Here is a 26,897-nt window from a genome sequence, read left to right as displayed (position 1 = left end):
AGGAGGGGGAAAAAGCACAAATCAGATGGGGTTCTTGAAGAGATTTATTTAATGTATGGATCTTTGTCAGTGTTCAGATGAAGGGGGGATGACCCAAAGCCCTATTATGTTGGTTGTGCTCAACCGTTACATTTCCACCCATTAAAATTGCACACCCTCTGAAACATAACTGCCCCCAAAACCAGGGGTGCCCAGCTCTGGTCCTGGAAGATTAGAGTTCAGCTGGTTGATTTTCCTGTGTTAGAGTAGGAGTGGCCAAACTACACTGGATTCTGGTTCCCCAGGACCACTCCTGCCCTAACCACTACCTAAGGTCAGAGAAGGCTCCTGTGCTAAAAGGACTTCAGAATGGACATCCAACCCTAGAAAAATGTGTACAGAACTGATATGCGTACAAGTACAGCAACAATATGGGTCTGATACATCTAGTACCAGCTTATTTGTTGCCATGTAACTGGTAATCACTAGAATATGATTAAAACCTGATCACAGATCAGCATTCTCAGCATGAGACATATACACCTAACCCCATAGACCACTGCCTCATAACCCTAGCTGTATAGCAAGGCCTGCTTACATAGTGGCCCACTGTGAAACATAACCTTATAGCCATGTACTCATACATAATATACATTTCAAAACTCTAAATAAATTTCTTTTTTAAACAGGTCATCTGAAAGAAAAGGTAACATTTGCAAACAAAGCTTCTTTGTGATAAATCCAGTTTGGTTCCCATAGAGACCAACTCATGCAAGTTAAACTACAAAAATAGTTGCACTCCCACCTACGAAAAGGTGCGCTCATTAGCCCAGGAGCCTTGGGAACTCTCTCTCTCTACAGCATGTGGTTTCTACCGAGTTTTACTTTGCAGCTTTATTACAAGCAGTGTTGGGTGAAGGACTGCTGTATTAACCATCTAGAGTTCAGAAGAAGGGACAGTTGTCAGACCATTTCCAAGGTAATTCCATTTACAATTTAAAGCTACCCCCTCCTCTCTCTCAGTGATTATATGCTATAATTCAGTGCCCATGGCAGGGGAAAACAAATTAACAAACGTAGTGATGTGCAAACCCAAGTAAAGCAGTGGCCAGCTGGCTAGTCTCACATGACCCCTGGTTAGGTGGTCACCTCACACAAAGTGCTGTTGAAAACAAGAATAGTGCACGATAGCTGTGCAAACAGGCCGAGAGGGAGCAGGTGTTGATTTACAGAAGTGTAGAAATCATAAGCATGCCCTTAATGGTCTTATCTCGGACACTTCCACACAGTGTGGAGTCCAAAAGGCAGACCAGAGTGGAGACCAGCAGCCTTCAGCTCAGAGAAAACTTGAAGACTGAAGAAATGTGTACAGCATACTACATGCTCTCAGTGTTGACTCGGTGAGTCACGTTTTTTTTTTTTTTTTGTCGAGCACAAGTACACTTAAAATTGGCCACTGGTGAGACCAGTCTATACACTCAAACACCCACTATTTCAAAGTTATTATGTAAAGCATTTCACAAAATTGGCAGCTGTCAGTTTAACAGCAAGTCCTGAAAAGGATTTTCATCTGTGGTTAGAATGAATGAGTGTGAGCGTTATCGTGCATCACAGGCTCTGGGTTTGAACTGTATGCTAGCGCTGTATGTTAGCCATCGATGTCCCAGCTGAAGAGGTGATGTTTGACCAGCATGTCCTGAACTCCCTCTTTCAGAGGCTTCTGCTCCTTTTCCTAGAGAGAAAGAAAGACAAGCATGACACCTAATGTCTTTTGCGGTTCTAAGGGTAAGCATCTGTTGTAAAACTAGCATTACTATGAAGTGAACTACATCCTGTTCCCTGATGTCGAGCAATATAACCATTCCATATAAGCATCCCAACCAATCAACGGTATTGGGAGACAGACCATCATTCAACCCGAGCCCAAGCTAAGCAAGCCTGATTGGTTGAACCAGAGATAGTAACCATGGCACGTTTGCTCAGCTAAAGGTCAGAGTAAAAAGGCTTCTGCTAATGAGGACCTTTTTGCTTTGACATTCAAAGTCAACACATCTTGGCTTCCCTGGGGACCAGCAAAGCAGGTCAGAATCAACACAGTCTACAGGTGATGCTCCTTTCACATCTCAGCCAACCTTTCCTGGGGCCACACTGTACGTGGAAGCGTTAGAGCCGTACCAATCTCTGCTCCAGGATTCCTAGCTCATTCCACAAGCTCCGCTTTGTAAGCCATCAAAGTGTGGAAGGGGGTGAGAAGGGTTACAGAAAAGAAGCGGCATGCAGAGAGATCTATTCATTAGGCATTCAGAGGCGCGTCATCCGAGCTGCTCCGCTTGGTCACAGCGAGGAACAGTGTGGCTGTGTGTGCAGAGACGCTGGTGAAGGGTCGTGTTTGCTTTTCATGGATAAGTGGCACTTCGCACAAAGGAAAACCAACCTGTTCCCTTACAAGGACTATGGTTTCCAGGGGCTGGATCACCGGTTAGTTACAGTACAATGCAAACAGAAGGAGCCAATAGGGAAGGTGGGACACACCCAAGGCCACAGCTGCTACCACCACGGTTACACTATGGCAGTGACTGGCTAAGTGGGCTAACTATTTGCCAGAGTTACCTAGAGGTCCCAACTAAAGAGGTGATGTTGCACCAAGACATCCACCACTTCTGATTTCAGAATGGGTGGCTTCTGGAACAGCAGACACACAAACGCACGTTAACCTGTGTGCGGTCTGAGTGCGTATGAAGGACAGAACATCTGGGTGTACAAGTGAAGACCAGAACTTGCCTCTTTTTTGGCAGGTAATTCACAGTCTTGGGAGAGACTGAAGGCAAATTTGGAGAGGACTCTGAAACAAAATTAACAAACAACAACGGGTAAATACAACAATAAAATGTGAAATACAGAATTACCCAGCTATAGATATGAGGACATAACTGCCGTTTGTACCTGAGCTCACACTTAATCTGCACCCAGCCGGGACTGCGCAGGAATGACCATGGCTGATACCACTTCTCCACCGTGTTTATACTAGAGCAGAGAACCTCCAGCCACAGGTGCAGGACCTGCTCACTGACACACACACACACACCGTTAGGGACTGAATATTATCATTCTGCTCACAACTTTGTATGTGAATAGGGATGTCACGATACCAAAAATCAATGTCGACCTACACGCTTTTCAAAGGTCTTTTTTTTTTTGCAGCAAAAAAAAAAAAAAAGACATTTGGTTATCAACTAGGGCTGCCACAAACGATTATTTTTTATAGTCAACTAATCACCGTTGTTATTATATATAATATAATTAAATCATTAAATTTTTAATGAAATATGCAGCTTGTTGCAACAAACAATTATTAAAATAAGGATACGGCACTTGCTTAAACAACACAAAAATAAATACATTCGAAAGGAATTTTTTTTCTTTGTTTCATTTGTGTCTGGCATCAAACAGCTACATTGAAATCAAATTAGGTACCTGAAACTAAGGAATTATTCACAAAAATTAAGTTTTGGTCTCACTGATGTTACAGAAAACACATGAATGTGTGCTAAGGCTAATGAAACAAATCACCATCATTAATGTTAACTTTTACAGCTATCAAGATGAGTAAGTACCAAGTTAACGCTCCGTTTAAGCTAATTTTAGCAACTAACTAGCGATTTAGATTACTGAGATGACGGTCCCTCTTCATCAGTGTCACAGTCACAACATGCTTCAGGTACTCGTACATCACGGTTGTGCTACCGTGAAAGGAAAGTTCTGCCTTGCAGATATTTCATTGCATGTGTTTCTATTTCATTTCCTTAATGTGATCCCACACTTATGAGTTCTGTAGCCAGGTAGCCATGATACCAGGTAGCCTGTCTGTGTAACATCCTGGCTATAGCCCGTCAATATTATGGAGACTAAACATTCATGTAGCTTTTTAAATACAAACTTTTTAAAACTACATCACTAGTTATGAACTACGGCAGCGTTACCCTAAGCCAGTGGTTCCCAAACTTTTTCTGCCGTGCCCCCCTTTAGTAGATGAGAATATTTTTGCGCCCCCCCTACACCCCCCCCCCCCCCCCTATATTGACTAGGGATGTGTTGAAAACTTACAAAAACAATAGGTTCACAACTTTGGTCAAACATGAAAAAAATAAACTGCAAGAAACCTTTTAAATGGTTCAAGAATTCTAAATATAATTTAAAATAAATAAGGAGATGAAATAAGAGAAACAGCAATACATATGCGGCTAGTTTGCAAGCGCAGACATCACGCAGAGCACAAAGCATGTAACGGCCAGAAATATGTGTACTGTCTCTTTAAGGGAGCGAGTTGCGTGCGCGTATGGAATATTGTTGTTTTTTTTAGCTTTCTGCCGAGTCAGACCACTGCTCTTTATTTCATTTCTGTAAATAACGCATTAAATGAGATTTGGACAACTCACCAGTTCATGTATGAACAGTGAAGTATTGCTGGAGCCCAGGTTTATTTTGGTCAACCAGCAAATAAACGGACTAAGTGGAATACCACCAGCACGAGTATTAAGGTTGAACTAACTCCGAAAAGCAAGCAATATAAGCATAGAACTAGACTGAATAGATCTGTTTTTATGGATCGGTCACATTGTCACCGATACCCGATCTAGAATTTTTTCAGATATTAATATCGGAATCGGTGCATCCCTAATATTGACACATGTGCACGTTTTACTTTCAAGCTCCGCGCCCCCCCTGCAATAGCTCCGCGCCCCACCTAGGGGGCGCGCCCCCCACTTTGGGAACCACTGCCCTAAGCAATGTTAGCTGCTTGTAAATGCTGAGATGCAGCTGTCTTAGTTCACAGTTATGGTAACATTTCAGATTACGAACATATTGACAAAACCTTGCACTTTTTATACAGCTCTGGATGTCTGAGGTGCATAGCTACATCTGTGATATTTCCTTAGAGACAAATGTTTTCAGACACCGTTTGCTCTGTCTATTCACCCTGGTTGTCGGACCAGGAGTTTTAGCACTCTTGGCTTATTAGCATATAGGCTTATTATTATGCTGCCCTTGTGTGGTCTGGGAGATCTGTGCAACCTTTGGTACCACAGGAAACAATAACGTTTTCAGAATTCTGATCTCGAAATGGCACCAAAGTGTTGGTTCTTGTGACATCTGTTCTTGTGACTACATGTGACATCAGCGAGCACTAGGTAGGAATGCAAAGCAGGGGACAGACTCACTTCAGTCCCACGCAGATGAGTGAGCGGAACTTGACGTCCATCTGAGCATGTGCGGAGTCGTGGCTCATATTGACAGACTGCACAGCCTGATGGGAGAAAGAGAGAGAGAGAGAAAGTTGCCTAAGCAGAGCAGGAGTTGCCAAGAGAGAATGCACTCTGAGGCACTAATGAAAATCTGGCTCACTCTGTACAGCAGCTCCTCAGGAGTGAGCACCTTCCCATCTTCATCTAACCTACAGAGAGACTTCAGGCTAAATATCCACACACACATACAGGCGTAACAATAATGGACTATGTCCATGTTAGGGATGCTCTTAATACTACGTTGCTTTTGGAGAAACTGGACCCTGCTACATCGGCGTAAACACCCGGCCAGCTCACCTGTAGGTCTTGCACAGCACCAGTCTCGAGTAGACCGAGTTAAAGTCCCTCTCCACCTCTCTGCTTGCTGCCTACAAATAACAAGCATATCTCACCATCAGCCATTTATGGCACGTGGGATTCCCAATATGAAAAGATATTCTGCATCAGTATGGCAGTAGAGAAAGATGAAACCTCCTCAATGAAGAGCCAGGGGTGACAGGGTCCTCCAAGTATAGAGGGCTTCTTCAGGCCATGCTGAAAAATGGCCTTCAGTGCTGGACACAGTGTTCCCCGGACCAGATCTGTTATTGCCTCTGTTACGGAGTCGTCTCCTGCCAGGGAATACTGGCACATGGACACACACACAAACACACAAAGACGCACTTCAGTCTTTTAGCCTGCACTTTATTTTGATCAGCCATAGATGGCACTGTATTTCAGACCAGGTCCTCACTAACCTCTTTACTCCGTTCATCCAGAATTTCGACAAACTTGGCTGGAAACCAGCCTGCGCAAAGGAGTTGAAGAACAGAAGGTTAGGCGGCGTGTTCCCATCGCACACGGAAAGCTGTGCAGAGCGCAACTCAGCGATTCTTACCCCTGAGTCCGTTGAGTTCCCCCACCCAGCAGTGCTCATCCTTCTGCGAGATGATCTGAAAGGCAGTACAGCAGCAGGGAGTGAAGGAACAGGCTCGGCCATGGAGGACGGGAGAAGGCCTGCCTCTCTCGAAAGACAGGCACCTACCGTGATTATGTCGTTTTTCCGAAAGCCAAGTTCGTCGTCGTCGTGCCGCTCAAAATCCAGCAGGGCCTTGGCCCGTCTCCTGCGATTTCGAGACACCACGAGAAAGTTCTCATGGTCCCGCTGATGGCTCTCCATAGAGTAGTCTGGAGTTAAGTCCTGAGATTTCACACATTTTTTTTTTTTTCAGAAAGTGGGAGAAAGCGAGAGAAACCAACATCAGCGAAATTCCAAAACTTCCTGCAGCTGGATGACTGACATTAATGGTGTGACTGTGGGTGCAGCTCTGGCTAGTGCTCGGCAGTCCAGAAAATTAGAAAACCTACACTTCCACTTTTAGCACGGCCTCAATAACCCCATGTAATGAAAGACTGAAGCAACAAAATGTCACGCCAGTTTTACCTGGACAAAGTGTCACTCTGAACTGACTTGGACAAACAGTAAGTGCAATTAAAGCTTTTGTGTACACGTAGGATGGCCCTTACAGTAACAGGGAGTGGGTGAATTTGAAAGCTTCCCTCCATAAAAGACTAAGTTTGATTTATGATTCGGTGACTCAATTCCACCGGCTTTTGCGATGACTCACAGCTGCATTTCTGAGTGTTGGAGCCCATGGAATACAAAGCAGTCAGGGATCCACTGATCCATGCATGACTCACACATTGTCACCCTAAAGACAAGTGACGGCACACGCACACCCCTCTCGACGATGCTGTTGACCAGTTCGGGGCCGAGGCAAGCGGCCCGACGATGCAGAGTGGGCGGAGCCGAGCCGCAGCAGTGGGCGGGACTGACCGTGGTGCAGTGGCGTGGATCTAGGCAGTGGAAGTGCTCGGCCGTGCGGCCGATGGCCTCGCGCAGTGCCGCCACCAGCTCCGTCTGCTTGATGTTCTTAGCCTTGAGCGCCTCGGCCTCGTCTTCTCCGAACAGAAACGAGCTCAGTGTGGACTTCCTGCGCAGGCTCTGCCGACGCGCCACCTGTTTGGAGACAAGAACCGTCCATCATACATACCAGCCAATCACCTCGGTGCAGTGCCCCACCCACAAGTAAAACAAATTTGATCTTCGAGTTGGTATTGGATGTGCTCATAATGTACAATATAGATTGTATTTTTGTGGTAGTCAACAGTGAGTATAGAACAACTCCCCCATGTATTTTAGTATACAGTTGGCCTACAGGTGATGTATCTACTAAGAGAGGTTAGCTTCCCCTCAGCCGAGGCCAGGGTGACGGGCTTGTTCTTGCCTTGGTGAGGTTGGCGTTGAGCGAATGGGAGTTGTTGGTGTTGAGCTGCGCCTGCTCGGCTAGGATGTAGGCCAGGTGCTTGTGGCGGTGGCTGTCCAGGGTGTCCTGGGAGAGAGAGCCGGACAGCCGCACCGCCTCCCCCAGCACCGCCGCCCCGTCCTGCAGCTGGCTGGGGAGGTCCGAGAGCGTGTTGAAGATGGACGCAGAGTTCTCCGAGGACACCAGTTCTTCCTCCTGCACAGCCAAAGAGGTGGTGACTGCCAATTATGCATGTAGCAAAACCTGCTCAGGTTCACCAACAAGTTTTGCAAATACTTGGAAAGGCCCAGGCTAAGTGCTTCAAAACGGAGATGTCAAGCTATTAGCTTCTTCAGAGTAACATCTATGCTTAATTAAACTTTAAAAAATTAAGTTTACTAAAAACCCATTACTCTCTAAACTGGTTCACACATTTGTTTCATTATTGTAACCAGGGCTGTGAAACCCCACTTAAATGCAAGACTAGTGCAAGTATGTGCACTTTACCGAGAGCCAGATACACTTCAAGGGCATCGCCCAGGCTTGAGTCTTTGAACCCCATTGTAAATTTGAGTTATATATTAAAAAAAAAAAAGATCAAAATCAAATACCTCCTTAATCTCTGCATTTACTAAATCGAATAGTTACCACACGATCTTGGACAAAAGGCCCTCGAGAGTGCCGAGTCACCTTGATCTTGAGCATGCCCAGTGTGACCTGGAACAGCACAATGGACCCATCGTAGAAGAGCAGGTCCCAGATGCGCAGCAAGATGCGGATGTCCACCACGCTGGCGAAGGAGGTGAGGAACCAGTGCAGGGTGATCAGGGACAGCTCTGTGGAGAAGCAGAACACCACCACAGCAGGTCACACAACGTCCTCGACACACACACACACACACACACACACACACACACACACACACTTCTATCACAGCCAACTTTACACGTTCTTTCCGACCTTCCATGATCTCAACGTCTGGAATCAACTTTACCCGGTTGATGCATGTTCTCATGAAATGATCGTGTTTAAACAGCAGCACTAAGCCAAGACTATTTCACTCTGGTCCACTATGGGTGGGCGTGTGTGTGTGTGTGTGTGAAGAGAGAGAGAGAGAGAGAGAGAGAGAGAGAGAGAGAGAGAGAGAGAGAGAGAGAGAGAGAGAGAGAGAGAGACACCTATGTCGTGCTCCTGCAGCAGGCTGTCCAGGCGAGGCAGGTACTGCACAATGAGCTGGCGGAGAACACGCTGGTCGGTCTGCACCCCCAGCAGGGTGGAGGAGAAGTAGGATGGAGGGAGCAGGTCTTCAATCAGAGCACACATCATCCACAGGGCGTCCTCTTCCTCCAGGAACAGGAGCAAGCACGACACCACCTGTGCAGGTACAGCACAAGAGAGGGGAGGGTGAGGGTGGAAAGGCATCAGTTAAAGAGAACATGGATGACAAAGGGGACATTGATGCGTGGACACGCCACAGGACAGGACGTTCCGAAACGATGGGTGAGAGAGGATGAGTTTCACTCGGCCTTGACTTTGCCATTTTAATATCGAATCATCATGAGAGGGAGAGAAAGCCCTCACCATGCCAGTGCCCTGACAATAGCCGATGTCTGGATAGAGCCAAGCCAGCCCTCTCAGGACCCTCCGAAGCTTTGGCACGCCGACGCTGGTCACAGTGCTGAAGCAGGCGTTGGTGGGCATGGTCCGCAGAAGGTCCTTCTCAATCTGTAGGGTGATAAAAGGAGGTAATTGGGAGGCATCAGGATGGTGTTTAGAGATTCAAATCTAAGAATGCAGGTACAGAGAGGGTGTTTTTAAAACGTACTGAACCTGAGTGTGCTCATTATCCATATTTGCTAAGGTATAATCAGAGCTGTGTGTGCGCGTGTGTGTGTGTGTGTGTGTAGGAGATAAACAGTACCTGTTTGGCTGCTGTGGTGTCATCATTCGAACTATTTTTGATAATCTCTCTGTAAGAAATCTCTGAAGTTCTCTTCTTTTGCAGGGCCCCTGACAATCGCATCCACAACTAACAGATGCAGTCAAAGAAGGAGAAAAACAAACAAACAGATCGTTACACAAAGGCCCATTTTTTTTCAGTAGCCATGGACATCTGACAAGACTGCAGTGTATTCCGTTCAGACACTAAAAATAACCCAGACAGCAGAAGCAGCACATACTGTATGACCAACCCACCGGGTTTCACTGAAACGCACAAGCATCTATCATGCAAGAAAACGGCAGATAGGACTTTGGCCTATCGCTCATAAGGTTGTGTGTTCAAATCCCAGCTCTGCCGTGCAGCCACTGTTGACTAAGGCCCTTAACCCTCTCTCTTCCAGGGGTAGAATGACTGACCACGTGCTCTTACCCCAGCTCACGAAGACGAGATATGCAAAGAGAAGCATGTGAATGTGTATATGTATTTATGACAAATAAAGTCATTCCATCTGGCCTAGATTAGCTTCATTTATATATTACTGCATCCAATGTAAAACGGCCTGATGTCAGACCAGTTGCACAACACATACCCATAAACATGCCTCAGTCCCTTTCAGCTCAATCCCAGGTGCAACTGAAGCCAGTTACCACGCAGAAATGCGTCCATCTCAGTTAAAAGAGGAATGAATGCTAAATTAACTGAGCACATGTCAAGACTCCCACACGGCCCCTGTGGCACAGACCTGTGGCCTCATGCTGTGTGGAATGCCGCCCAACACAAGTGAGCGGAGCCGGTCAGATCGGGGCAGGCTCGGCGAGATCAGGTCCCAGGTGAGGTCTCCCACCATGTGGTTGTGCGTGAACTCTAGGTGGGCCTGCCAGCGCAGTCTCTGCTGGGGGTCCTCCCTCTGGGGGCCTCCATCGCCCCGCAGCCAGTCCCGCGGCTCCACCCCATCTGATGTGAACGGCACACAGGCAGGAGAAATGCCGTTGAGCTGCCATAGGCTGGAGGTCGGGGGCACAGGTTCGAGCCTGCGACGCTCTAGACGCCTACCTTCACCGTCGATCCGGAAGCCGAACTCATCGTACAGAGGCTCTGTTTCCACGTTCGGATCTTTCTGGGAAAAGTCAACAAGAAAAAGAAAAAAAATGAACACACTGCAACAGTGTTTACTGATACAATACAAAATCGAGTGTTTGAGAGTTTCATTAAATACTGGACGTGAGCCAGAAGAAAAAGAAAACAATACAAAAGACTTCCAGTGAAATACCTGGCAGTATTTGGCCAGGATGTCTTGGGGCCACATACTGGGTGTGAGAGCTGAGAAGGGGCCCCCAGGGGCCGGAGTGTAGCTTCCTGCAAAACAGAAGCAGACAAATGAGAGAGGTGTGAAAAGAACAACTGAAAATAAACACCATAGTGAGGTGCAGTTCAATTTACATATCAAGTTAACAAATTAAAAGAAAAACAAACAAACAAAAAAAAAAAACCCAACTGAATGACCATAATGACACAATCATTTGTTCTCTATGAAAATTATGTTAAAGAAGAAGAAATCGGATCCCGTTACCTGACATACTGGAGATGTGCACAGACCTTCTACAGTTGGACAGCGGTGCCAGACCGGGCTTCACCAGACCTGCACAGAACACAAACAACCAAAGTGTCAACGGAAGCTCTATTGATGCATATTATAGACAGAACATTCTTACTCAACGTTTTAAATAGATTAATCAATACACTACAATCAATATGCAACCCCCCCCCCCCCCCCCCCCCCCCCGAATAAAACGAAACCGACACCATGTAATGCCTTTGAGAGGAGTCTTCTCAGTAATAACATGGTTGAAGCGGAACATACAGACTTCAAGTCCTCACCTCACACAAGCACAGAGCCTGTAGGAGGAAGGGAAACTGCTACAATACCTCAGTCACGCAGTCCTCCACTCGAGAACACCGCTCTTAAGATCAGTGATACTCCCATACTGAGAGCATTGTGCCCAAGATGAGCTCATGACAAAGCAGATGGAGATAAAATTAAATAAATAAAAGGAATGAGGAGGACACCAAGACCCTCATTCACATTAAAAGTGAGAAAAATGAGGCAGAGGAGGAATGCCTTTTTTTCCCTAAAACTAAGATTACACTTGGAATCTAGAGTCTTTGCTTGTCTCCTATATGCCTGCAGGCTTATTGTTTCCCTTCTCATTCTGGTAGCCATCTGCACGCACACCCGATTACAAATGAAAGCTAAAGAGACGAGGAAGGACTGCAGTTTTTAAAGGGATTTAAAGATCAAGCTTCTCCGCTCAAACTCCTCCTTCCAGGTCTCACAAATCCTGTTTAATCTGATCTTTCCTAGGTTAGTGTGTACAGTTACAGACGCCTGTGGTGAGCCGAGTAGTGGGAATGGCCAGTTAATCTGTAATATCTACACCATATCAGCTCCATATCACGACTCAGGAAGGTTGTGAAGAACAGACCACAGACTGGCCAGAGCATCAATGTATGGCGTGTACGGATGTTCTCAGTACATCTGTGATGTCCAAGCTCACTTTCAAACCAACGTGCTCAACGCCAGCATTTCCATATGGGCTTTACACACTTCACCATCGGACCACTCTGCATTCATTGCCTATATTTACCCACTGTGCTGCCCCTACACACCTAAATCTCTTCCAAGCCTGTAAAATGCATATCAGCCGTCCCAGTGACTCAGGCCATCCCCAGCTCCACTGATAACATTAACACATACTTCTGTTCCATATGGATTTTACTATGCTAGCAAGCATTCCCAACATAGCATACTGGCCTCCATACTGGCCTGCACTGGTGACAACAACATTCCACTAACCTATGCAGTCCCCCACGTTCCTGGGACACCGGAAACTTCAAACATTCAAGCTTTATAATACATTTCTCCAACCAATCTGTGTTCTACTCATCTAGAGCCCCTGACTAGTCCTTTCAGCTGTTTCAGAATCCTGCTATATAGATTACATCTGCTACCAATTTCTGTTAGCACTTTTCAACCCATCTATCAATATTTATAACCTGTTCTCTCCAATAGTGTCTCTTGCACACAAGCCAAACTGCTTTTTTCCATAATCACTGGGCAAAGAGTTAACCACCATGCGGCTATTATCGAATAAGCATGCTAATGTGCCAAGCACCCGAGTACGACTCCACGAACATCATCCCTGAAACGGACTAACTTTATATGCTTCAGTGTCCCAATACCTGCATACAATTTACAACTGGGACCTTCATCCTCCACATTGTCTATGGTTTTACAGAGTAGGAATGATGTTGCAAGTCACTCCAAGCTACAATTTTATTGTGACTCACACGCACTGCCTACAAGTCTCGCCAACGACTAGATACATTCTCAAACAACCATTGTTTCTGTTTTCTCTGGGATGCTATTGTTGTGCGATGTGCTGCTTCTACCCGCTCACGAATTAAACTAGTAATCGCTCACCTCCTCTCTTGCAGTATGGCCTTATTACATGCTCTCCACAATCACCTGGCCCAGGTCCTGCCATTCTGCTCTGCATCTGCCCTGACACATATCTAGTTTCCAATGCACTCTTAACCCAAGTACATTGCCACCTACGGATTCCACTCTCTCCCTGCTTTTGTGACTGACTAACCCAATGGATTTATCACCATGTCCTTAGACCCTGATAAAATCAGCTCGTGACTTACCTCAACACATTCCTCATCTAGTCGGTGGTAGCTCCTCCATCCTTCTCCCATACCATATCACACTAATTACAGTATAGCACCCCTAGACACTTCTTATTGCCTTACTCTCAGTCCTCTACAGGCTCTCCACTTCGGTGACCACGTCTTCACGTTGGTGGCCAACTAACACGAGGTCTAAACCAAACTGGAGGTACCACAGTTTCCATACACCTGGTAAAAACAACCTCTCAATCTCAATAATAACACCATTTCCTTCTTCAGCACCCACAACGTCTTTGATGCTGCAATATACCATCTACCCAAACTCTTAACTGTATTCTCTGAAGATATCACTTCTCCTTCCTTTTTTTCTTTCGCAACTGAGACACTTTTATGTTTTATCTTATGTGGGTAAAGATGGAGGTTAAACTTGTCGTCATTCATCTTTTCTAGCAACCGCTTGGTGCATGGCACAGTATTTGTCCGTGTTGTCATGTCAACCATGTATGTCCTGACTGCAGAGAGCCAGATATCTTCATGTAGACTCTCCTTGACTACTACCCTATTAGTAGTCCTAATTATGGCCTTCATAGCCATCATAAATCCAATCAGTGAAATGGTAGAGCTGGCCATTATGCCCATTTCCAGGACATGACATGAAACCAAAACTATATTAAAACCAAAAGGAATATCTTCAAAACAAGCCTCAACTAGCCGGGTAGGCACAATCCTATTACTAGTATCTGGAAGAATCCAAATGCCTCCCATAAGAGATCACACAACGTAGAACGAATGAATCTGCCAAATCTAGAAAAACTACATGTAGATCCTTGCCCCCTTTTTCTCATCTGTTCTGCAGATGCCCAAAATAACGTAGAATTCCAATCACGTTGCACAACACCGAAGTGAAACAAATAAAATCAGGCACCAACTATTTCCATGCAATTATTTACAAAGCCATTAGAGGAGCAGTACGTGGAGCTACACTGTCACAATGTGCCATACTCTCATTTGTCTACGCACACTCCCTTCACCCAGCAGGACTCTGGTAAGCCTCATTAGAGCACAGATTCACAACAGTCTTGGTAAGAGACGAACAGCAGTGTGTTATGGGTATGCTCCAGAGTTAACAGTTGCTCAAGAACAATGATACCACCACGCTGATGATTTATGCTGTCACCACAGCAAGCAAAATATGATAGCATACCGTTGGGCTGTTGCTGCCACTCCATAAAGACCCTGATAAATTAGCACATTTTGATAGATCTTTAGGACAGAACTACTGGGTCTACATGAGGCTAGACTAAATTAATTATTATTCTAAATATGAAATTGGTAAAGAACCATAATAAGCTATATGGCCAACCTAAAGGGCAATCAGCATAAAAACCAGCCATTACTGAATCCATATGTAGTCAGTGATTACATAGATAAATGTACTGAACTATTAGAAATCTGTGTGTGTGTGTGTGTGGGGTGGGGGTGTGGCAGTTGGCACCGTGCATGACTCACATTGATTACATGAGCGTAAAAAGGAAGGAAGGAAGGAAGGAAGGAAAGAAGGCTAGATGAAGGGAAGGGGATCTATTCTCTGAAATCAGATCAGCAACAACAGGGGAGAAGTGCCTACGCATTTTTCTTAGCTGCTGCGAATAGGTCACGCCTGCAAATGCAACTTATGCAAAGTCTCAGCTTCTCACGGCAGGATCTGCTGGTCTTCCGTGTTCTCCTCAGAGGCCAGGGTGTGAACACAATGGACAAACAGAGCCCAGCCTTACAGCAACACCATACAGATCAACCAAGCACCACTGTGTGTAAACACGTGCACCTACAGCTCAGTGTTTTCAGAGAAATGGCAGAATACGTTCAGGCTAAATGAGGAGCAATCCCACACGTTCAATCACATGGAGCACTTTGAATTTAAGGCTGCAAGAAAGAATCAGAGCAGTGCAAAAATAGATCACCATTGGCAATACTAAAGCAGTAGTCTCTACTCAATAACTCTATATTTCTAGTACTCCACCTACATAGAATAAGCATCTCTTTCAAACATGGAAAGCCTAGTTCTTGACTAGGTATTTTCAGTGGAGAATTGTCACCGATACACAATGAGGAGAGTTTATGAAACCGCTGGAAGCAATAGCATCTCGTATTAGCCTTTGTGTTTTAGGATTGACAAGGTCAACTACAATTCAATGAAATTCTGTGGCATTAGCTGAACACAGGATGCAGCATAAACACAATTCAAATGGAAGAATAAGTCAAAATACCTTTCTGTAGCTGATCAGATGAAAAAGCTACAGAGAACATCTGATTGAGGTTTCTGCCAAAGAGGCCAATAAATAGTTTATAACAGTTAATTCACAGGCTTTTCCCTATTAACAACATTGACTAAGACTTAGGCCTACATACTGACCTTATCCAAGACATCACAATTTAATAAACACAAATCCAGATAATTCCCGTGGGGATTCTCCAGCTTTCTCACAACTGTAGGCACAATCTTTGTCTGAGAAGCATGTAAATGTTAGTTTAGTTCAAATGCATGAGAGGTTATGGATAAGAGAGAGTCATGAAATTAAACAGATCAGACACTGCAGTCTGAGAAAAACCTTCAGAAATGCCTGAAATTATATGAGAGCATCGTGTTCTCGACCCACTTGGCTGTCGTACTATTCAGTAACGTACACTTTAATGCACGGAAACATATTGGGACAAGAAAAGCCCAAACGTGTGAGACGCACAGCTGCGTTGATCTCATGTAAACCCAACTGGTACTGAGTATTGGCCTAAAACAGGACGCACTTTGCTATTTAAGGTTAGCTGGCTGTTTCAAACACAAAGTTAGTAGTTTAGCTAGCACAGACAGGACAACTACCCCTAGATAGCTTGATTCACTCCAAACCCGAGTCCTTGCGATAAAGAAAACGAGACACGTTAGTCAAGCAATACAGAGTTAACGGGGAAAATGGAAAGATGAGTGAGGGAGAGAGAGACTATTTTCAAATCTTTAATCTAGAGCTACACGGCCACTCCAGCATCATCTGCCACATATCTATGCCGCTAGCTGGGTTAGCCGGGTTAGCCGGGCTAGCTAGCCACACAAACGAGCCAGGTTAACCTGTTAGCGAGTAGTGTAGCTAGCTAATAGCATTCTAGCATTTGTTAACGGTCAAAACGCCTTACCTTTTTAAACCATGTTTCGGCTCCGTCACAAGAAGCTCTACCGCCGCGTACAGTCAGACCGTAGCCCGGGATATTTGCTTAAATGTTTTAGCCGGTGATGTTGAGCGGACTGGCTCGCTAACACCTCTATGAATTACTGTTTTGCGTCATGCACCTGTTCGGTTTGTGCGTCTGATGTTTTTATCCCTCCGCCCGTAGATGTAGTCCCGTAAAGACAAGCAGTAGCCTACACAAAGATGAAGACAATGCTTCGCTATATGCCTGTCTACGTAAGTTAACGCCAGTCTTACATGTGCATAGATCGGCGTGTGGTAATAGTATGAAAACTACCACCTTCGGAGTCCCATATGGGAGACCATGTCATCAAATCATATCCTTCCGCTTTTCATAAACACTTCTGACGTAGCCTCCTTGCCTTGATGATGCACTCATTCATAGAAAGGCGTCTTGCCTGGTATCGTGCGTTTTCCAAATTATGTGTATTTTTCTGTTTATTATTAACATCGAGTTGGTTCATGGACAGTACAAATATTTCAAAACAAACACGCACACACAGTGAAGTTAAAATAGTTTTTAACAGTGGAAAGGCAGACCTTCATGTCTTTTAACTCTAAACGAACACTTGCTCGTACACGATTATGATATCCATAGGTATCAGTCTTTTCTTCTCGGAAGTTATTATTTGATTAAATATGTAGACAAAATTTAAGAGTGGTGATGCGGCAACCAATTTTAGATTAGGTGCAAAAAAACGTGTAGCAATAAAGATCGTTGCATGTTTTGCTGACAAGTTGTTTATAAGTGTACACAACATTTCGTATTAATTTTAATCATTATTTGTTCCCTCTAACTAAAACGTATCTGTAAGTATCTGTAGCGCAACATATTTGTAATATTTTTACTGTGTAGGTCGCAAGGACCATGATGTGGGAAAATTATTCCTGTTAATTATAACGGTTTTTTAAAATCCGTGACGTGATGAATATCACAGAAATAATTGTGATGCTACATTTTGCCCTTTGATGATTCATGGACCTTCAAAAAGCAAATAAATATGGTGACGCAAGGCACATCCATTCCATTAGGGAGAAGTCACGTTCTCACACAAATTATCGTGGCATTGTAATATTTCTGCCAAACGGAAATACAACTATGCTACCTAATTGACACTAAACGACATGACAAATGGGACCTCGTTACAGGAAAGAGCCCTATGTCTGTTTCAGCTGGGTGGAATTTACTCAGTGTCAGGAAAATGGAGGAATTAAGGTGGAACAGTTTGGAGATCACATCAGAAAGGCCCAAACCTATTCTAGACCTAGTGACTTTAGTACAGCATATATATTTCAGTGCTAAGCCATGTATATTTGCCCAAGGCCCTGCCTTCTTCTTAAAATGCTTTGTTAGCTGATGAAATAAATAAAATAAAAGGGATTGTAAAAGGGATTGTTTCGTCACCAATTGGCTGGTGACGAAATGTTGCTGAGCCAAACTGCTCAGGCGAGCGCGCACGGTGAGATTTCGGGCACGCGTGCCTGAAAATATCAAACACGTTAGATAAATGTCTCACAGACACAAGAGGCAGAAAATCTTGTCTCAAGCGTCCGCACACGGCGCTGTGTGTGTGTGTGTGTGGGGGGGGGGTCTCCTAGCTAATCAGATTCATGAACTGCAGGCGTCATGGCAACCGATTTGTTTATACTTTCTTCCCTTATGAATAACACGTTGATCGTTCCTTTACTAACCTCGCCAAACCTAGCCAATCAGATTCATGAACTGCAGGCGTCATGGCAACCGATTTGTTTATACTTGACAGCGTATAAAAGTACATGACTAAAACTGTTCTTGTCTTTAGCTAGGAAGGTAGCTAGATTAAAACTACACCGAAACAGGAGGATAAGCTTCGTTTTGAATTGACCCATCGCAGAATGGAAACTCCCGACGGACAAATAAACAACCACAGACAACAGGCTGCACTGAACTTCAAGGACTGTTGAAACACTGATACGAACCTCAACCTGTGAGTGTCCTACTTCATTATAGGACTATATTGTTATTACAGCCCGAACCGCTTAACCTACAGACTCCATTCAAACTGCGTTTCGAAGCTCTCGGCGCTGTGACTTGTGATAGTTTTTTTTTTTGAGTCGATAGGATTTATAGATTTACATTTACATTTATGGCATTTAGCAGACACTCTTATCCAGAGCGACTTACAAAAGTATTTTAATAAATTTAAGTTAAATAATTTAACCCCCCCCCCACCCCCATTACAATGAATGTCGGAATGTTCAGAATTTCAGGTAGAGTGTGTACAGTCATGAAAAATTATCAAAACTCTCCTGGATAAACTGCTGTAAAATCCTTAAACCTTCACCTGGAAGCTCCATTAAAATTTTATATGGGAGAGTAACTTGTCCTTTCTGGCACGCCAAGATAACTAATCATTTGATCAATTACTTTTAGATAAGCATTTGTTTGGCACTAGGCACAGAAAACTGCTCCATTAGCTCCCATTTTAATTTCTCAAAATCAGAATAGGCTTTTTCACAATTTGCCTCTGTGTTTAACTTTTCATAAATCAGACAGTATTGGGTCAAACCACACACAATTACACCAAAATCATCAGCAAGGGGTCCTCTCTCATGCAAGCGATAAGTTAAATATGTCCCGAACTACGACAAGGCTTCTCCACTCAGAGAAGTAGAGATAGCCAGTTATTTTTGAATGTATCTACTCCTGCCCCCCACACACACACACGCGCACACATACATCTCTCTCATACCCACTTCACATACACACACATACACCACACAGACACACATCTCTCTCTTACCCACTCCACATACACACACATACACCACACAGACACACATCTCTCGCTTACCCACTCCACATACACACACATACACCACACAGACACACATCTCTCTCATACCCACTTCACATACACACACATACACCACACAGACACACACATACACACATCTCTCTCTTACCCACTCCACATACACACACATACACCACACAGACACACATCTCTCTCTTACCCACTCCACATACACACACATACACGACACAGACACACATCTCTCTCTTACCCACTCCACAGTCACACACATATACACCACACAGACACACATCTCTCTCATATCCACTCCACATACACACACATACACCACACAGACACACATCTCTCTCATACCCACTTCACATACACACACATACACCACACAGACACACATCTCTCTCATACCCACTTCACATACACACACATATACACCACACAGACACACACATTTCTCTCATATCCACTCCACATACACACACATACACCACACAGATACACATGTCTCTCTTACCCACTCCACATACACCACACAGACACACACATACATACATCTCTCTCATACCCACTCCACACAGTGACACATATACACCACACACACACACACACCTCTCTCATGCATACTCCACACACATCACATTGACATATGCATACCTAAGGAGGTGTTGTCATACACACAATACACACCTTCATGCACATCACACTATACACACTACACACCTTCATACATTCAGCATACATTACCACACACCATACACAGCTTAACACATGCAAACCTCTACACACATTACACTCTAGGGCACACCTTTTCAAGCCCTATAGTATTTCCTTTAGGAAATGCAAGTCTAGTTTTAATTTGACCCTCAACTGCATCAGTATGCACTAATAATGAATATCTTGGATAGCTAATACGTCGCTTGGCCCGCTATCTAATGCGTCTACTTGAGATATGACCATCTAGCACGTGTGCTTACCAAAGTGATGGACGAGCGTCCATCTCGAGCGGACGCTGTTGAGTGGACGCAGTAGAGAGTACTCAGTTGAGCGGACACTGTTCAGTGGACACAGGAGAGAGTATGCAGGTGAGTACACAGTTGAGTGGACGCTGTTGAGTGGACGCAGTTGAGAGTACGCAGGTGAGAGGACGCAGTTGAGTGGACGCAGGAGAGAGTACTCAGTTGAGCGGACGCAGTTGAATGGAATCAGGAGAGAGTACTCAGTTGAGTGGACGCAGGAGATAGTACTCAGTTGAGCAGACGCTGTTGAGTGGACACAGGAGAGAGAACGCAGGTGAGTATGCAGTTGATTACACAGTTGAGATTACACAGGTGAGATGACGCTGTTGAGTGGACACAGGACAGAGGACACCGTTGAGTGGACGCAGAAGAGAATACGTAGTTGAGAGTACGCAGTTGAGTGGACGCAGGAGAGAGTACTCAGTTGAGCGGACGCTGTTGAGTGGACTTAGGACAGAGTACGCAGGTGAGTACGCAGGTGAGTACGCAGTTGAGATTATGCAGGTGAGAGGACACAGTTGAGTGGACGCTGTTGAAAGGACGCAGGAGAGAGTACTCAGTTGAGTGGACGCAGTTGAATGGACGCAGGAGAGAGTACGCAGTTGAGTGGACGCAGGAGAGAGTACTCGGTTGAATGGATGCAGGAGAAAGTACGCAGTTGAGAGTAATCAGTTGAGTGGACACAGGAGAGAGTATGCAGGTGAGTACGCAGTTAAGTACGGAGTTGAGATTACCCAGGTGAGTGGAAGCTGTTGAGTGGAAGCTGTTGAGTGGACGCAGGAGAGAGTACTCAGTAGAGTGGACGCAGTTGAGAGTACTCAGTAGAGTGGACGCAGGAGAGAGTACTCAGTTGAGCAGATGTCTTGGGTACACTTTCTGCTCTTCTTTGCAGTGGTCATTTGAGCTGTTTTTTTAAAAAATATATATTTACTTTTTTAAAAGAATTAATTTTTTTAAAAATATGTATATATGTGTATATATTTGTATATATGTATGTATATGTTTTTTTTTCTTCCCCCCTGGCCCTTCTGTCTTTTCCCTTTTTATTCTCTCCCCCTCTTTTTTTCACCTCTTTTCTATATTCTATCCTCCCATGGTTTACCTAACCCCAATAATTGTCATCATTTCGCACTATATTATACAGAATTGTTATTATTGGATCTATTATTTGATATAGAAACAAAGTTGTCCTCCAAAGATGGGGGGGTGGAGGTGGGCCCAAAAAAAAACGCTGTTGAGTGGACACAGGAGAGAGTACGCAGGTGAGTACGCAGTTGAGATTACACAGGTGAGATGACGCTGTTGAGTGGACACAGGACAGAGTGTCAGGGCTGGCTCGGATGCCTTCTTCTCCACAAGAGGCACCCGAGTCAGTCCTAGACTTAATCGGTACAATCAGCAATGATCTGTTTCACCTGTTGCCATGGCTTCTTAAGGAAGCTTGTAGAGACGGATCATTGCTGATTCGTTTTGGTCATGCCGGTACGTTGTCAGCCCTTCTCTGTTTTCTCTGGTGTTGCATTTTGTTGTAAGGTGTCTCGCCACCTTAATCTCTCACTTACCTATACTTATTCGAGTCTCTATCTCCTGCGCCGCTTACTGGCCCATCTCAAGTTTTCCTCCAGCTATCTCTCTTCCTATCCGTTACTCTTTTATTTTGGGAAGGGTTTTTGTTTTGTTGCGGCGTTCGCCTGCTGCCAGTCTTCCCCTGGCGTCCTTAGTTCCTTTGTCACGTGTTGAAGTTATTCCGCGTTCTTTCCGTTGTCTTTGTTATTTTCTCTCCCGTGTGTTCACGGTTTTGTATATTTTTCCGCGTCGAGTTTTCCGCGTCCTTTAAGTTTCGTTTTCACGCGTTGACTTTATTCCGCGTTTGAGTTTCGTTTTTGTTTGCTTGTGTGCATGTTTTCGTGTGCACACAGTTTGGCTTTGCTGGCTTTATTTCCTGCCTGCTTTATACGGCACTTAAGTCTGCCTCTCCCTACGTTTTCTGACGCCTGGTGTACACCCCGCGTTACACAGAGGACACCGTTGAGTGGACACAGGAGAGAGTACGTAGTTGAGAGAACGCAGTTGAGTGGACACAGGAGAGAATACTCAGTTGAGCGGATGCTGTTGAGTGGACTCAGGAGAGAGTACGCAGGTGAGTACGCAGTTGAGTTTACGCAGGTGAGAGGACGCAGTTGAGTGGACGCTGTTGAATGGACGCAGGAGAGAGTACGCAGTTGAGCGGACGCAGTTGAATGGACGCAGGAGAGAGTACGCAGTTGAGAGTACTCAGTTGAGTGGACGCAGGAGAGAGTACTCGGTTGAGCAGACGCTGTTGAGTGGACGCAGGAGAGAGTACGCAGGTGAGTACGCAGTTGAGATTACGCAGGTGAGAGGAAGCAGTTGAGTGGACGCTGTTGAATGGACACAGGAGAGAGTACTCAGTTGAGCGGACGCTGTTGAGTGGTCTCAGGAGAGAGTACACAGGTGAGTATGCAGTTGAGATTACGCAGGTGAGAGGACGCAGTTGAGTGGACGCTGTTGAATGGACGCAGGAGAGAGTACTCAGTTGGGTGGATGCAGTTGAATGGACACAGGAGAGAGTACGCAGGTGAGTACTCAGTTGAGATTACGCAGTTGAGAGGACGCAGTTGAGTGGACACTGTTAAGTGGATGCTGGAGAGAGTACACAGTTGAGTGGACGCTGTTGAATGGACGCAGGAGAGAGTACTCAGTTGAATGGACGCAGGAGAAAGTACGCAGTTGAGAGTAATCAGTTGACTGGACACAGGAGAGAGTACGCAGGTGAGTACGCAGTTGAGTACGGAGTTGAGATTACCCAGGTGAGAAGACGCAGTTGAGTGGAAGCTGTTGAGTGGACACAGGACAGAGGACACCGTTGAGTGGACGCAGGAGAGAGTACGTAGTTGAGAGTACACAGTTGAGTGGACGCAGGAGAGAGTACTCAGTTGAGTGGACGCTGTTGAGTGGACTCAGGAGAGAGTACGCAGGTGAGTACACAGTTGAGATTACGCAGGTGAGAGGACTCAGTTGAGTGGATGCTGTTGAATGGACGCAGGAGAGAGTACTCAGTTGAGCGGACGCAGTTGAATGGACACGAGAGAGTACGCAGTTGAGAGTACTCAGTTGAGTGGACGCAGGAGAGAGTACTCGGTTGAGCAGATGCTGTTGAGTGGACACAGGAGAGAGTACGCAGGTGAGTACGCAGTTGAGATTACGCAGGTGAGAGGACGCAGTTGAGTGGATGCTGTTGAATGGACGCAGGAGAGAGTACTCAGTTGAGCGGACGCAGTTGAATGGACACGAGAGAGTACGCAGTTGAGAGTACTCAGTTGAGTGGACGCAGGAGAGAGTACTCGGTTGAGCAGACGCTGTTGAGTGGACGCAGGAGAGAGTACGCAGTTGAGAGTACTCAGTTGAGTGGACGCAGGAGAGAGTACTCAGTTGAGCGGACGCAGTTGAATGGACGCAGGAGAGAGTACGCAGTTGAGCGGACGCAGTTGAATGGACGCAGGAGAGAGTACGCAGTTGAGAGTACTCAGTTGAGTGGACGCAGGAGAGAGTACTCAGTTGAGCAGACGCTGTTGAGTGGACGCAGGAGAGAGTACGCAGGTGAGTACGCAGTTGAGATTACGCAGGTGAGAGGACGCAGTTGAGTGGACGCTGTTGAATGGACACAGGAGAGAGTACTCAGTTGAGCGGACGCTGTTGAGTGGTCCCAGGAGAGAGTACACAGGTGAGTATGCAGTTGAGATTACGCAGGTGAGAGGACGCAGTTGAGTGGACGCTGTTGAATGGACGCAGGAGAGAGTACTCAGTTGAGCGGACGCAGTTGAATGGACGCAGGAGAGAGTACGCAGTTGAGCGGACGCAGTTGAATGGACGCAGGAGAGAGTACGCAGTTGAGAGTACTCAGTTGAGTGGACGCAGGAGAGAGTACTCGGTTGAGCAGACGCTGTTGAGTGGACGCAGGAGAGAGTACGCAGGTGAGTACGCAGTTGAGATTACGCAGGTGAGAGGAAGCAGTTGAGTGGACGCTGTTGAATGGACACAGGAGAGAGTACTCAGTTGAGCGGACGCTGTTGAGTGGTCTCAGGAGAGAGTACACAGGTGAGTATGCAGTTGAGATTACGCAGGTGAGAGGACGCAGTTGAGTGGACGCTGTTGAATGGACGCAGGAGAGAGTACTCAGTTGAGCGGACGCAGTTGAATGGACACGAGAGAGTACGCAGTTGAGAGTACTCAGTTGAGTGGACGCAGGAGTGAGTACTTGGTTGAGCAGACGCTGTTGAGTGGACGCAGGAGAGAGTACGCAGTTGAGAGTACTCAGTTGAGTGGACGCAGGAGAGAGTACTCAGTTGAGCGGACGCTGTTGAGTGGTCTCAGGAGAGAGTACGCAGGTGAGTACGCAGTTGAGATTACGCAGGTGAGAGGACGCAGTTGAGTGTACGCTGTTGAGTGGACGCAGGAGAGAGTACTCAATTGAGCGGACACTGTTGAGTGGACTCAGGAGAGAGTACGCAGGTGAGTATGCAGTTGAGATTACGCAGGTGAGAGGATGCAGTTGAGTGGACACAGGACAGAGGACACCGTTGAGTGGACGCAGGAGAGAGTACGTACTTGAGAGTACGCAGTTGAGTGGATGCAGGAGAGAGTACTCAGTTGAGCGGACGCTGTTGAGTGGACTCAGGAGAGAGTACGCAGGTGAGTACGCAGTTGAGATTACGCAGGTGAGAGGACGCAGGCGAGAGGACGCAGTTGAGTGGACGCTGTTAAATGAACGCAGGAGAGAGTACTTAATTGAGCGGACACTGTTGAGTGGACTCAGGAGAGAGTACGCAGGTGAGTATGCAGTTGAGATTACGCAGGTGAGAGGATGCAGTTGAGTGGACACAGGACAGAGGACACCGTTGAGTGGTCTCAGGAGAGAGTACGCAGGTGAGTACACAGTTGAGATTATGCAGGTGAGAGGACGCAGTTGAGTGGACGCTGTTGAATGGATGCAGGAGAGAGTATTCAGTTGGGTGGAAACAGTTGAATGGACGCAGGAGAGAGTACGCAGTTGAGAGTACTCAGTTGAGTGGACACAGGAGAGAGTACTCGGTTGAGCAGATGCTGTTGAGTGGAAACAGGAGAGAGTACGCTGTTGAGTGGATGCTGGAGAGAGTACTCAGTTGAGAGGACGCTGTTGAATGGACGCAGGAGAGAGTACTCATTTGAATGGACGCAGGAGAAAGTACACAGTTGAGAGTAATCAGTTGAGAGGACACAGGAGAGAGTACTCAGTTGAGTGGACGCAGGAGAGAGTACGCAGGTGAGTACGCAGTTGAGATTACGCTGGTGAGAGGACGCAGTTGAGTGGACGCTGTTGAATGGACGCAGGACAGAGTACTCAGTTGAGCGGACGCTGTTGAGTTGTCTCAGGAGAGAGTACGCAGTTAAGAGGATGCAGTTGAGTGGACGCAGTTGAGTGGACACAGGAGAGAGTACTCAGTTGAGCGGACGCTGTTGAGTGGACTCAGGAGAGAGTACGCAGGTGAGTACGCAGTTGAGATTACGCAGGTGAGAGGACTCAGTTGAATGGACGCTGTTGAATGGACGCAGGAGAGAGTACTCAGTTGAGCGGACGCAGTTGAATGGACGCAGGAGAGAGTACGCAGTTGAGAGTACTCAGTTGAGTGGACGCAGGAGAGAGTACTCGGTTGAGCAGACGCTGTTGAGTGGACACAGGAGAGAGTACGCAGGTAAGTATGCAGTTGAGATTACGCAGGTGAGAGGACAAAGTTGAGTGGACGCTGTTGAATGGACGCAGGAGAGAGTACTCAGTTGGGTAGACACAGTTGAATGGACGCAGGAGAGAGTACGCAGTTGAGAGTACTCAGTTGAATGAACGCAGGAGAGAGTACTCGGTTGAGCAGACGCTGTTGAGTGGACACAGGAAAGAGTACGCAGGTGAGTATGCAGTTGAGATTACGCAGGTGAGAGGACGAAGTTGAGTGGACGCTGTTGAATGGACGCAGGAGAGAGTACTCAGTTGGGTGGACACAGTTGAATGGACGCAGGAGAGAGTACGCAGTTGAGAGTACTCAGTTGAGTGAACGCAGGAGAGAGTACTCGGTTGAGCAGACGCTGTTGAGTGGACACAGGAAAGAGTACGCAGGTGAGTACGCAGTTGAGATTACGCAGGTGAGAGGACGCAGTTGAGTGGACGCTGTTGAGTGGACACAGGACAGAGGACACCGTTGAGTGGACGCAGGAGAGAGTACGTACTTGAGAGTATGCAGTTGAGTGGACGCAGGAGAGAGTACGCTGTTGAGTGGACGCTGGAGAGAGTACTCAGTTGAGAGGACGCTGTTGAATGGACGCAGGAGAGAGTACTCAGTTGAATGGACGCAGGAGAAAGTACGCAGTTGAGAGTAATCAGTTGAGAGGACACAGGAGAGAGTACTCAGTTGAGTGGACGCAGGAGAGAGTACGCAGGTGAGTACGCAGTTGAGATTACGCTGGTGAGAGGACGCAGTTGAGTGGACGCTGTTGAATGGATGCAGGACAGAGTACTCAGTTGAGCGGACGCTGTTGAGTTGTCTCAGGAGAGAGTACGCAGTTGAGATTACGCAGTTAAGAGGATGCAGTTGAGTGGACGCA

At 46.1% G+C, this 26,897-nt stretch overlaps 1 protein-coding gene and 1 long non-coding RNA gene across 3 annotated transcripts in view; one reads left to right on the top strand and one right to left on the bottom strand.

The window, feature by feature from the left end:
• Positions 1 to 26: 26 nt before the first annotated feature.
• On the bottom strand, positions 27 to 16,519 carry sgsm3 (small G protein signaling modulator 3). Of its 2 annotated transcripts, XM_076982768.1 has the most exons (22): positions 16,383 to 16,519; positions 11,080 to 11,148; positions 10,780 to 10,865; positions 10,563 to 10,626; positions 10,252 to 10,463; positions 9,489 to 9,596; positions 9,149 to 9,292; positions 8,746 to 8,941; positions 8,258 to 8,403; positions 7,550 to 7,783; positions 7,099 to 7,281; positions 6,307 to 6,462; positions 6,160 to 6,214; positions 6,020 to 6,069; positions 5,754 to 5,906; positions 5,580 to 5,650; positions 5,383 to 5,431; positions 5,199 to 5,284; positions 2,923 to 3,045; positions 2,761 to 2,821; positions 2,590 to 2,661; positions 27 to 1,711 (listed from the first exon to the last, which is right to left on the bottom strand). In XM_076982768.1, exons 2-21 carry the CDS (start codon positions 11,084 to 11,086, stop codon positions 2,590 to 2,592), a joined length of 2,256 nt encoding a protein of 751 aa, XP_076838883.1. In that variant the 5' UTR covers positions 11,087 to 11,148; positions 16,383 to 16,519; the 3' UTR covers positions 27 to 1,711. The 2 variants fall into 2 exon arrangements, with proteins under 2 accessions (XP_076838883.1, XP_076838874.1); XM_076982759.1 differs by lacking the exon at positions 2,590 to 2,661.
• Positions 16,520 to 16,748: 229 nt separating this feature from the next.
• Positions 16,749 to 26,897, top strand: part of LOC143484189 (uncharacterized) — a 56,155-nt gene continuing 46,006 nt past the window's right edge. Inside the window, exon 1 of the long non-coding RNA XR_013122568.1 lies at positions 16,749 to 18,402. This is a non-coding gene — a long non-coding RNA (uncharacterized LOC143484189). The remainder of the gene's footprint in view (positions 18,403 to 26,897) is intronic.

Source organism: Brachyhypopomus gauderio, chromosome 2 (assembly GCF_052324685.1).
Source record: "Brachyhypopomus gauderio isolate BG-103 chromosome 2, BGAUD_0.2, whole genome shotgun sequence".
Taxonomy (NCBI): Eukaryota; Metazoa; Chordata; class Actinopteri; order Gymnotiformes; family Hypopomidae; genus Brachyhypopomus; species Brachyhypopomus gauderio.
The sequence above is the reverse complement of the archived record's forward strand: the minus strand, read 5'-3'. Positions and strand labels throughout refer to the sequence as shown.

Excerpts from the sequence above, each read along its gene's own strand:
- sgsm3 (XM_076982759.1), bottom strand. Across the intron at positions 6,070-6,159 it reads GGAACTCAACGGACTCAGGG|GCTGGTTTCCAGCCAAGTTT; the intron begins GTAAGAATCGCT and ends TCCTTTGCGCAG. Across the intron at positions 5,432-5,579 it reads GTGCTGTGCAAGACCTACAG|GTTAGATGAAGATGGGAAGG; the intron begins GTGAGCTGGCCG and ends GTCTCTCTGTAG.